At 37.7% G+C, this 12,599-nt stretch overlaps 1 protein-coding gene across 5 annotated transcripts in view; it reads left to right on the top strand.

Moving 5' to 3' along the window:
* Nucleotides 1-10,880, top strand: part of PHACTR2 (phosphatase and actin regulator 2) — a 134,944-nt gene extending 124,064 nt beyond the window's left edge. For all 5 annotated transcript variants that reach the window (XM_048296925.1, XM_048296928.1, XM_048296924.1 and 2 more), the window contains 2 exons: nucleotides 1,650-1,726; nucleotides 5,327-10,880. In XM_048296925.1, coding sequence (XP_048152882.1) covers nucleotides 1,650-1,726; nucleotides 5,327-5,342 — 93 coding nt within the window. In that variant the 3' untranslated portion in view covers nucleotides 5,343-10,880. The remainder of the gene's footprint in view (nucleotides 1-1,649; nucleotides 1,727-5,326) is intronic.
* Nucleotides 10,881-12,599: the final 1,719 nt, after the last annotated feature.

Genomic DNA, 12,599 nt, shown 5'->3' with positions numbered 1-12,599 from the left:
GAAGGGCTGGCTCTTTAAGCCTTGGGTGTGAACCAAGACCTCTGGACTTTATGGAACTCTTACGAGATGTGCTTGACATGAAGAGTGGTGTATGCAAGAACCCACTCTCTTTTAGCTATGGGTAGTGAAGCACTGATTTTATTTCAGCTTGTATTTTAATATTAATATTAAAAGATTGCCAGCTCATCTGACAATCATATCAAGTCAAGGTGAAATAGTTAAAAATGTAGTCAGAAGTGTTTGGAGATGTTGGTTATGGGAGATGCTGAGCACTGTCTAATAGTCTGTGGGAGGTTAGAAGACCCAGCACCTCCACTTTGACAGAGGTCCAACCAGGTAAACCACACTAGAAAAAACAATAGAGTTTCCTACCTACTTCAGAGTAGCAGTTTTTAGTCTCAATTCATTTTGTAATTAACAGGTGCCCAAGGCTGATTCTGTGAGCCCCAAGTTTGTTGGCCTTAGCCGAAAGGCAGACTTGGGGTTGCCTGGAAACACCCTTGTCCTTTTTTTTTCTCAGAGAAAGGATTCTTCTAATTCGAGTGGGAGCAGAAAATTGTGCTGCAACTATATTACAGAGCTGGAGATCTGCTGCCTTTGTTGCTGATTTGGTGCTCAGAAATCACTGTCTCTTTCCTAGCTCTACAGCAGCCTCATATAAGCATGCTGTTACACCTAAACATGACCATCCCTGCTTAAAATGAAGTTTCTCATTTATAAGACTGCAGCCTGGTAATGCTATAATTTTCTCATGCTGCTTGTCTGTTCTGCACTGAAAGGCATGCACACCAGATGACATTTCTTTAGGGATTAATTAAATGATACTGTCTTTATTTAAAGGAATGAAAGAAAAGAATGAGTAAGAATAAACTGTCATTTCCTTTAACAGTGAAGGTGGGAAGGTGTGTGGCATAGAAACAAAACCTCTTGTAGTATATACTAGAATATTTCAGAAATTTTATTTATTACTTAACGAAGTAAGTTGCTTACCAGTGTCTTAATGTAAGCAACAAGGCATTTACAAAGTGTACTGAATTTCTGCTGTTCTTTAGTATCTGCCAACTGAAAACCCAAGGCTGAGATGTCCAAATAATTCATGTTATTTTACATAGAAGTAATCAAACCAAGTGACTAATTCCACCTAAAAAAAAGTGCTGTTCATCTTGCATTCCTGAAGTCCTGTTCTCCAGAAGGGAGATACAAGGCCCCTGCTGTGTGCACAATGGCTGTGCAGGCAGAGTGACTCACCAGCTCCTCAGGGGCTTCGCCTGGAGATAAAATCCCCTCCTGTCTGCCTACTCAGCAAGTGATTGTCAGGGCAATCCAACCCCTTGCCCATTTTTGTCTGTAAAAGTGCTCTTTCAGTGTGGGCTTAGTTCACCCGTTGCAGTTGATTTGGTGTTTCTTGGTTTACTTTTGGTGCTTGATGCTTTGCGTTTCTTTGTAGCGGATGAGTGCTTCGAACAGCTGTAATTGAAACGTAATTCATGTTAATGATCAGAAATGTGTGAGATGTGGATTACAGTAAAGGAGACTAGAAATGGGAACTGTAAGGCACCTGCCAGAGTAGGGCCACGTTTCTTTCAGACTTTTTATTTTCCTTAAAATTCATACTTCTTATGGTTGCATGTATCATTATTGTTTATTAGGCAGCAATACGGAAAGAACTGAATGAATTTAAAAGCACAGAAATGGAAGTACATGAGGAAAGTCGGCAATTTACCAGGTGGGTGAATCCATCTTCTTGCATAAGTGTGAGAAATAAGCATGACAGCAACCCTCTGCCTTTCTGCAAGTCCTCTGCAGTTGTGTCATGATTTGTGTGGATTCCTATCATGAGTCCCCTTGAATCCCACCACTGATTCTGTTGGAATTCCCAGTGTTGATGATGCCATCTCTAGCTGATACAGAAGTTCAGGTGACTGTAATGGATTGGTCACTATGTACAAAAAGATTGTTTGGGGAATCTACAAAATAATCCTTTGAAAGAACCCATCAGTTCTTACAGATGAAGATAGTAATCCTCAAGCACACAAAATAAAAGGAATTTCCTTTTCTGGCAGCACTCCCTTGCTCATGAAAGTATATATTTGGGTACATGCATTTGCTAAGTGAAAACTAGATGATGTTTTGAACTTGAAAAGCTCACCAGTGTCTTGGCAAGCTTTCTAAGGGTCACTTAGGCTCCTGGCAGCAGTTTCTGGGGAACAAGATAGATTCCCTTGTTGCCACATCTAATGTGTTAATGTGGATTTGTTTTGTTCTCTGCTTTGGGTAACACCAAGATATTATCTGAAGCATTATTTTAAAGAGGTCTGAAGTGTCCACAGTTTTTAGCAGGCTTTAAAATTTAGCAGAATTGTTCCTAGGGGAAGGGAGACACTTCCTGTAATCTCCATGGCATGTGTTCATTTTTCTTGGAAGTTACAAAGGCTGAAAATTGCCACCAGCAAGCAAAACTTGATGTAAGGGTTGGCCAACATTGTGTACATAGTATTAATGTCTTTGCTTCCACAGAGAATTAAGTCAAATAAAAACAATTGTCTAAGGCTGGGTCCCTTCTGTTTCCTGCTACTGTTTCAACCAAACTCAGGATCTAAGCTAGTGAGTGTGAATCAACTAATTAAAGAGTGCTTCACAAGGGAAATTCATAACAGGTGATGGGTGTTTCATGTATCTCTTACTTTACAGTCTGATTTCACAACTGCAGTGATTTCTTTCTCACCAAAACATGGATGTTTTAAAAATAATAATTTAGTCACTTCTGTGTAGATACAACATAAACAAATTAATTTTTAAAAATTCAAACTAGTTTCACAGACAGCAAACCTAAGCCAGAAGATGAACTAGGATGCAAGGTTTTAATTTAGTTTTGCATTCTGACCATTAGAAAATGCCCTTTCAAACATGGAGATATATCTTTTCATTTGGCTTCTGATGTAATTTTCTCTTTAGGTAGCAGGTAGTATATCTTTTTCAGAATATATAAAAATATTACTTTTAAAAAAAGAGCATCCCAAGAGAGACAATAAAAATAGCAGGTATAGAAACCAACCCCCTGCTTACATTGTTGTGTTTCTTGAGTTGCATTGCAGTATTGAAGCCTAAGTACAGACAGGCATGATTCATACAAAAAGAATTGGATATTTTTTCATGAGCTTCAAGAACAGTTGAGACTGATTACAACTGGGTTCTTGAAAGCTGAACCAGGAATCTAGTGGAGTGACAAACCCATTAAAAAGTGAATTATTTTTTCAAGGAGGGCCTTCAAAAATGGAGTAAAAAATAGGCACAGCCAAATTGTGATTAAATATAGGCTATGATTCTGTAGGGTCCTGAAAGAATTTCAACCTGAGGGAAATAGTTTTTTTTCTGTTCCCCATCCATGCTCTTTTTTCTCACTGGTCATGTTGTGGAGTTACTATGTAGAAGTCAGAAGAGTAACACTAGGAAAAGCTAATTAAGAGCAGAATAACATGCAGATGTTTTAAGGCAATTGGGATTTTGAAAATAAAAAGAGATCCCATTTCCTCTGGGACTTCTCACTAAAAATTATGTCGTTTCTGCTACATAATATCAGATTGGTGCAACAAAAGCGATTTAAGAAAACCATAGACAGAAGTCTCTAGCCGGAGAATTAATTTCTCCTACTTCAGTTATTTTCAAGGAGATCACTGAGACAATGAAAACCAAAAGGCACTTGCATTGGCACCTGATTAGCAAAGGCTATTCTGTGATAGACTGAGACAATAAGGAAGCTGCTTACTAAACAAAAATAGTTTGTTGTATATGGTTTCCTATATTATTGCAGATTAAATATAGATGCTTTAATATTATAATCAGTACTTACAATATATTTGAAATGTTAAAATTTTATGTTAAACTTGGAAAAGAAAGAACACTGGTTTTCATTGTTCATCATTTACTGTAATGACTGTCAATTGACTGGTTTTCCATTCCTAGTAATTTAGACTGATTCTTTCCATTATTTCATAACAAAATCCAAGCAACTGAGTTTCTAAAAATAGAGAAATCAATACAACCTTGGGAGGAGCGTATTAGCAGATGTTCATGAAGTGTTTCTAATGAAATTGCTATATATAGTCCAGTATATTGTTTTTCTACACAAATACAAAACCTGTGTGTTTTTTGCAATCCTCTGTACCGTCATTTAGCAGATGAGGTGCATAGTTTTGGATGTCAGGCTTTGTGCGCACCTTCTTCATTTGAGAAATGCATCCCTGGATGGTATTGAATCAACTTACAGGGATGATGTGTGGAACTGTTAAGAGAAATGTGTCAAACAAAAACTTAGGTAAATCTATTGTGTAGATGCATCATTACTTACACCTTTTTAAAGCTGCTGCATCTTTTACTACTTCATGGACAGATACATCTTTTAAGCCATTTAAACAGAAATTTATGTCTGGTGATAGATATACTGAGATATAGTGGTGCCCTCCTTACTGTTTTGCTTGGATTCATTACTTTTAACATGATTTAGAATTTCAGTTGCTGTAGGTTCCTAACTTATTATAGAAAAGGTTGGTGACACCTTTTGGAGCAACCCACTTCTCTAGCCATCGTACAGGCAATCTGGAGTGATGTACATGCCCTACCTAAAAGCCTAAAAAAAATGAGGTACGTTTGGGCCTTCATGTGCCTCAGTTCATTGCTGTTAATAAGAAGAAAGCATCTGAAGTGCTATAAAATTTGTTGCTTACTTAAAAGAAAATACAAAATTTTTATTAGTCTCGTTTTGCACAAGGATTAAAACCCCAGAAATTTAACTTTTATGGTTTAGAAAAGCTTTTCTGATAATAGTTACTGATAGCACCCCCAAATAATGGATGCAGTTGTGGCTAAATCTGTATCGGCAAACAAAACAGACTGGAGACGGTTCTGTGGCCCTGAGACCAGCAGGCTTGGCACAGCTTGAATTAATGCAGTTAACCTCTTCCTCTCACCTCAAAACAGGGTGATGTCCCCCCATACCCAGCTTGCCTGCTGTCTTGTGCTAACCCCAACCATGCCCAGGCAGTGCCTGAAAGCATTGGCTGACCCAAGCAAAACTGTGCCAGGAACCACACTGTGAGGTTAATGGTACGGACAGACAGTGCTTGAGCCACACCAAATCTCCGTTTGGTATTCTAAGTAGAGCAAGACGGACAGCGGGGAATAATAAGTCTGACTGTAAACCAACACAGATCAGGAAAATCAGGAATAATTGGGCTACAAAAGGAAACAGCTGTGGGAGAAGAATGAGGATCAGTGTCATGGTCAGTTGAAATAACATAATTCTAAGTTCTTTAATTTATCTTTTCAGGTTTCATCGTCCATAACTGATCACATCCCATATTTCATGTAACAATTTTCTTTGGGGAAATCATTGCGTCCTGAAGACCTGAAATTGCACTGGAACTTTATTATGAGTGTGTGCTACAGCTTACCCTGAGGCTAACGAAGAAAGTGGCCCTCGTCTTTGTCAATGGACAAATGATTTGTGTAAGAAGAGAACCACAGGAAGCATTTGTCCATGTCCAGACAGACCATGGTTCTGTGGCCACCCAACATGGACAAGCCAGTGGACTTCTTCGTCAGAGCTCCACAAGTCAGGAAGTGCTGAAGACAATCGCTGGAGTGCCTGCTATCGGGATCTCATCGGGTTTCATAGGGTTGTGACTGAGGGCAACGAAGCAGGAGGGGGGGATGAGAAGAGAACTGAGAGCTGGGGGAATAGAGACTTTGTCAGTCCACAGAGAAAAGTGGAATGGATGTGACTGCTCAACAATGCACTTGGCCAGCGGGAAGAATTATTTTTTAAAAAAATCTTGAGAGTGAGTGTAAGCAACTGTGCACATAGGTTTCTTTAGTGGCTGCAGCCTGTCTTAAAAAGATAGCAAGCCGTAAGTCCTCATGTCATCAGTACTTTAGGAAGAACTGTCATTTTTCTTTGGTGCCAGTAAATACAGTTGCCAGAAATTAGTCCTAGTATAACTCAACTGTCCTTTTTTTAATCCCAGTGAGCATGCTTCAGGAAAACACATGGAACATTCATACAGAACAAGTAATATATTTTTTTGTTTTTTAATGTTGACATTCTCTGGATCCCCAGAAATACATAAACAGGATTTGAAGGACAAATAATGTGACACTATGAATCCAATGAAATGCGCTGTATTTAGAAACACTCCTTGCTGTCACTTGCCATTCAAACCAGAGGGATCATTATCTTTTTCATCCATAGCAGGCAGTGATAATGTGAATCCAAAGTCAGAATTTAAATTAGGCACAGAAGTCTTTATTAATAGGCCTGAGCAGTGATTACTAATGTAACTTTTTACATTTAAGGACTCTTGCACTGCTTTGACGAAGAACTCCCAGATTAATCAGTATGTCTTCAGCTAGTGGTCCTGTAAAAGTGAAAGGGAAATCCTTGGAGTGTCTCCAGCCTGTTTTTGTTGAGTGTGAAGAATGCTTCTTAGATTCATAATTTTTTATACTATCTTGAAATTGTACATGTGAATACCGTACTATTAAAATTAAGTAGTATGGAGTGTGAAAGGCAATACATGCTTTTTCTAAGTTGGCCCAAAGGTCTATTAAAAAGCCTGTGGCATTGTTTACACTAAGGAATTCTCTGTCTTATATTAGCACTTATTTATCCTTTGAATTAGTGTACACAACATTGAGGGGGGGTCTGGAATTCACATATGCATACATTTAATGCAGTATTACAATATATTTGCTATTTATCCTTTCTAATATGTGTACATATTACAATTTATTTTTGTCTTTTATGTGTCCTGTTCAGTTTTTAATTATGAAGTGTAAGTATTTCTTTTTCTGGCAATAAAAGGTCTGTGTAGATGTGATTTTTACCTCAGAACCTGCAATAGATTCTTGTGGAATGTGTTTAGTTTATAAAATTGAAGGTTGTTGTTAATGATGTCAGCCTAAAGGCAGGAAGGCAATTTGGTGGCTAAAATTAGATATCCCTCTTTAGAGCTATTTACAACAACACCAAGTTTGCATAAATGAGGTGGATTATTTTAATGAAGAGCACTTCTAGTAACAGGAGAGTACTTTCCAACAGCCGTGACTCTCTGTCACTCTATTACTTTTCAAGAGATTAGCAAACCCTTTTTAAAAACGGTAAGGTTTAAATGACTGTTAGGATCCCTTACACTTTAGTAAAAATAGTGATGTACAAGCCACAAAGTATCAATGACCAAATAAAACAAAGCCATCTACATGCTTATAGCGAAGAAAAGGAAGCAGCACCTTCCTTTTTTAATGGAATCAATAAGAGTCATTAGGATTCCATTTGCAGAAAATAAGCTTCTGGAAGGCCCATCATTTTATAAATATAGAGACACCACTTTGACATCAAGGAAGCAGTGAAAATGTATTCTTTGGCACTAAATCATATAGGAATTAGCAGGGCATTAGATTAAGGTTTGTCAGCAATTCTGGTAGAATGCTAATTTTTATTTTTAGAATTTGAAGAGTAAACTTAAAAGTTACCATAGAATAGTTCTGCTTAAACTTTTTTTTTGCTGATGTTGCCAAGTTTAGGAATGTGTGTCCAAAATCGTATAAAGGTCTACTATGTTGACTTTGAAGTATAAAACACAGTATTTCACTTCAAAGGAAATGAGTGAAGCAATTAAATAGATCTCAATGTTGCCTTAATCATGTTGAAACATTTGAAAGCAGCCAGGATACTGAAGGCAGAAAGACAGCTGTTGCACAGGCGGAATAACTCGGACAAAGGTAAGGTCAGACTATAAATACTTTATATAAAGACAGTAGCTCCACCATCATGCCAAGGTACAAATAGGTTACATAAGCAAACTAAAACTTGTTAAACTCTCAGGATGAAGTGAAAAAATTGACTTTGCAAGAAGATATTCCTCTATATTAGGCCTGGAGCATGGATAGAAGTCATGTGCCAATCTTTTCGTTTTAAGAGTTAAAACACAAAGATAAAGATACAGCTTCTGGCTCAGACTTCTTCAAGCTGAAGTTATGTCATAAGAAATGAGGATGCGTAGGTGAGGTATCACTTAGGTTTCCCTATCCTCCTTCTGGGCTTGGAGGGTTTTTTTTAAAGTATTCACTACAAGCCATTGCTAGATGCAGAACACTAGCCTTGGTAGAGATGCTGAGTTAATTTTTAATTTCTTACTATTTTGATAATAATCAGATGCATTCTTTGGTCCACAGTTCAGCAAGCTAATTAAGCACATTTATGTAACTGGACAAAAAGAGTTGCCTTTAGTGGAACTTATGTAAAAACTTATGTGGTATATTTGCAGAATTAGAACTATAAACTATCCATTGTGGACTGTGCCCATACACAGACATAGAATTGTATATACTATTTTTATATTCTAAATATCACCTGCCAGAAAAACAACAGCTGTAAAGTGTTGTCCATGCAATAAAAAATAACGAGAATTTGGTATGTCACCATGTGCAGTGAAGCAACTTTGGTTTACGTTATTGAGAAGCCTGAAGTCAATTTCTGCTGCATTTTCTAGTCCTCTGTATTGATGATTTCAAATGTCTTCCAGTTGCATCAGCAACCCATTGGAAATATTAAGCCATATACCTGTTATGGTGCTGCATGCACCTGTTAGAAGGTAAGTCCTGAGAAATTAATGAGTGAGTAATTCTGGAGTTAAAAATAAAAAGATGTTAAAAAGACAAAATAAAAATAATACTTTTGATGCAGAGTATAGTACAGTCCACTTGGCTAAGAGGGATCAGTATGATAATTTTTATCAAGCTGGACAAATCATTTAAATGTCATCCACAATATAAGACAAACCTTGCACACATGATACCTATGTTCCACAGAGTCAGATATGAACTCTGATGTCTACATCCACACAAAATGAGCAGCTTGAAGTAGTGGTTTCTGAAATGACCTCATATATCACATTTATCAGTACAATCACACATCACAGCATGTTGCTGTGGGTACAAAAGAATGGATGCTTAATCAAATCCTAATTTCTTCTTCACGTAAAAAATTGAAGTGTTTCCAGACTGTCTCGTCTCTCTCTTCTTTCAGGTAATACATATTAATCTTTATAACTTAAATACAGTCTATCGGAAATTTTTTTTTTTAAATTGTGCCATATATGTGACTCAAGTACAAAAAAAAATTTAAACTAAATGCTAATGATTATTTAAGCTAAATATTATTTCAACTGGTTATTTGAAACATGGTAGGACAAGAAGCAGCATCTCTTCAAAATCACTGTAAGTATTCATGGCCATTTGTAGGTCTACAAGACTGCATTTATTTGTTGGGTTTATCATTTACCTACAGTTGTGCGTGTCCCTTGCCGTGGTGAACTTCTCTAACCTCTGATGTGGTGTGGGGCAGGGCAGCCCCACCATCTGCTTTGGCGACCCTGAGCACCTCTTACAGAAGCACCACAACCTCAGTGTTGACATGGAAAAAACACATCAGATGAGCATCCCTTTTTTAACTTGAAAGCCAAATGAAAGCTGTGAAACAAAGGGATGAAGTATCCCTGATATTACAGAAACTAGACCCCTCCCTCCAGGTGAAATTAGTGCTTGGTTTCCTGCAGAGATGCTTCAAACTCAGACCTGTAACTAGTAATACTACAGCTCCATCAAAGAATTTGTTTCAAATTAACAGTCGCTTAACCTGACTATAAACTCAATCTGAGCCCCGGCTTTGTATCATCGTAAAGTACAAGAAGATCCAGCCAGCACAGACTAAAAACACCTAACCTAGTCTGGCAGCCTGGAAATCAGCCAAAACTCCCTGACTGTCTGCAGCTGGCAGAGGCTGGAGTCAGGGTTGGGAGAGCCACACTGTCACCTGGGTACCTGGCAGGACAGATCTGTGTGAGCATTGCTGACATCCTAAGCAGAGACCAGAATATTGGCCCATGTCTTAATGTCTGTTAATGCTTTAAAGATAGCGCAAACCGAGCTAAAAGCCCACACTTGCATGAGACTGTCAGGTACATATGAACCATGTGTTTTAACACTTTCATGTCCTCTGTTTTTAATGCTATTCAGGAGTTAAGACCTGTGCCACTGATGTAAACTAAACTGAAAACGTACTCAGGGTGAAAAAAAAAAAGGATGGATAAACTTGTCTCCTGCCTTTGGGAGCTTCCACACTTAGTTCCATTATTGTTGCTATCTGTATTCTTATTATACCAAGATCAGTGCAACACACACTGATGGGACATAGATTCTGATGAAAAGAAAAAGAGATATTCTGAAAGTTTCTGTAAGGTTGATACAAAAATAGTTTGAAGGTCAAATAAAAAAAAATAAAAACTAAAATAAAAAGTTAAATTCCCCAGAATAGCTTAAAACATTTATTTAACAGAAATCTAAAAAAAAAACCCCACCAAAACTTATGGAACTGTATCTATAGAGAGAAAGGGAGAAATGGAGTGAAATTAACATGTATTTGCTGTAATGTTCAAACAGATTTCTATTTATTAACTTCAAAAATTAATAAGGTCTTGTTTCACTTTGTGTTCTCACTTTGTTTCAGGATTTTTATGGAAATAAAGCTCATATGAATTAGATACAGCATTTCACCAATATTTTCTACGTATTGCTACATATTGCATTGCATAGAAACAAAGAAAGTAATGGTATTATCTGTATCTTCTTGTTCAAGCATTAATTCTTTATATTAAAAAAATCTTGCAATACTATGTCAAATTTAACAATATTTGAACATTGTTATGATATAGTAAAATGTTGCTAAACACATCTCCTCTTCCTTTCACTACTTTGTGTGGTGGTATATTGATTTGTAAACTTGTATAAATTTTGGAATTAAAGAAATACTGTGTTTTGGATTATTATTTTAGCTGGTGTGACTTGAAACAAAAATATATCAATGGCTTGTTTGAACGGGCATCTGAGTGTATCAGCAGGCTGGGAAGGGTGTGGAGATGGCACATGTTTAATCGCCTGCAACTGTTTGAATAGTTCTTAAGTTTTGGGGAGGGGTTCCTTTAAAAAAAAATAGAATTCCATTTACAACTGAACTGCAAATCTGGGAGAGGCACAAGAAGACTGCAGAGCACAGACACCACTGTACACACAGCAGCTGATAAGTCTGTGTCCCTTCCCAGCATTCTGCGGCACAATAGCTCAAACAGTAAATCATGGCAACATTTGTGTGCCTTGCTTTGGACCCAAGCATACCTTAAACACTGGGAGATCATGAGCCTGTATTTGCCTGGCAGAGCTGCAATACACCGGGGCAGGCTCAGCAGTAGGAATCATTGCACACCTGCCTCTTCCAAGCAGGTCCGCACAGACACTGCGCAGCGGTGACTCCCGTAAGGAGGGCTTGATCACACGTCCACACCAGTGCAGGTTGCCAAGCTCCACTAGGGTCTTACGAGGGTCCAGTAAAGCCAGAAGATTCTTACTTGGTGAACAGACTCTAAAGTGGCCACAAGCACCTGAAATGGAATTTTCACGTGAATTCATTGGAATTAGAATTTTGCATATAGAGTGTCACCTATTAATACACACTGGGCCAGTTCTTAGACTTTCTTGTTTCTATAATTTGATTAAAAATAGGGAAAAAATTATTCTTTAAGTAACTTCCTTTAATTTCATTAAATGTTCCTACTAACAAGTAAAGTAAGGCAAACAAAATTCAAGCCTTGGTTCCCCACTGCCCATCATGCTAAATAGTTACTGGTAACTACAAAAAATGTATCTAAAACATTATCGGCTTAGAATTGCTTTCCATTTTAAAAGTACTTTCCATGTTTCATTACTTTCAAAAGATGGAAGGCTGTGGAGAACCAATACTGATCACTTTTCAGCTTATGCAGGGCGGATTTTGTGTAACAATTATAAAATGAATGCATCTACTTGGTTCAGTGTGATTGAATACGGGAACTCTAAAGAAGTGTCAGACCTGATACTGCATTTTACAAAGGTGTGTGGTATCTGTGAATGCAAGTAACTGTAATTGTTACAAATTAATGATAGCTGCTTCTTGAGGTTTTATCTGTAATGTAGTGTGTATATATATACACACATATGCACGTGAATATAGTCCAGTAACATCACCTGAAAAACAAATGAACTGGTAAACTTATCTTACACTTAGGATACAGCTGACTAACAACAGACCTGAGAGCAAAAGCTAATTTTTCCCACATCCAAACTGATATAATGCTCCTAGACCAGATACGGGACGTGTGGAATGATCGTACTGCCACCAATAGATATGGAGGTCACTAGGTTTAGGGGATTTTAAAGTGTAATCCTGTTACCAAATCTATGTACATGCACTTCCGTGGATGCCAGAGGCATGTCTGGGACTTGGAAGCAATAAGGAGTAATCTAATCTACATCATTATCTCACAAATAAATGCTAAGTACTGTGTTTTCAACAGCTGAGTGATTCTGCTCTTAATTACCTTGTGAAAATCCAGCTCTGCAATTCCAGCTGTCACTGGGTTCGCAGTACAGACGTACTATAGGGACGGAGTTGTTGCTGTTGGGTGCAGTCATGAAAAATCCATTCGCAGCCTGGAGTCCAGGAGGGGTCATTG

Source organism: Corvus hawaiiensis, chromosome 3, assembly GCF_020740725.1.
Source record: "Corvus hawaiiensis isolate bCorHaw1 chromosome 3, bCorHaw1.pri.cur, whole genome shotgun sequence".
NCBI classification, from domain to species: domain Eukaryota; kingdom Metazoa; phylum Chordata; class Aves; order Passeriformes; family Corvidae; genus Corvus; species Corvus hawaiiensis.
Note: the sequence above shows the minus strand (reverse complement) of the source record. Positions and strands in the feature narration are given on the sequence as shown.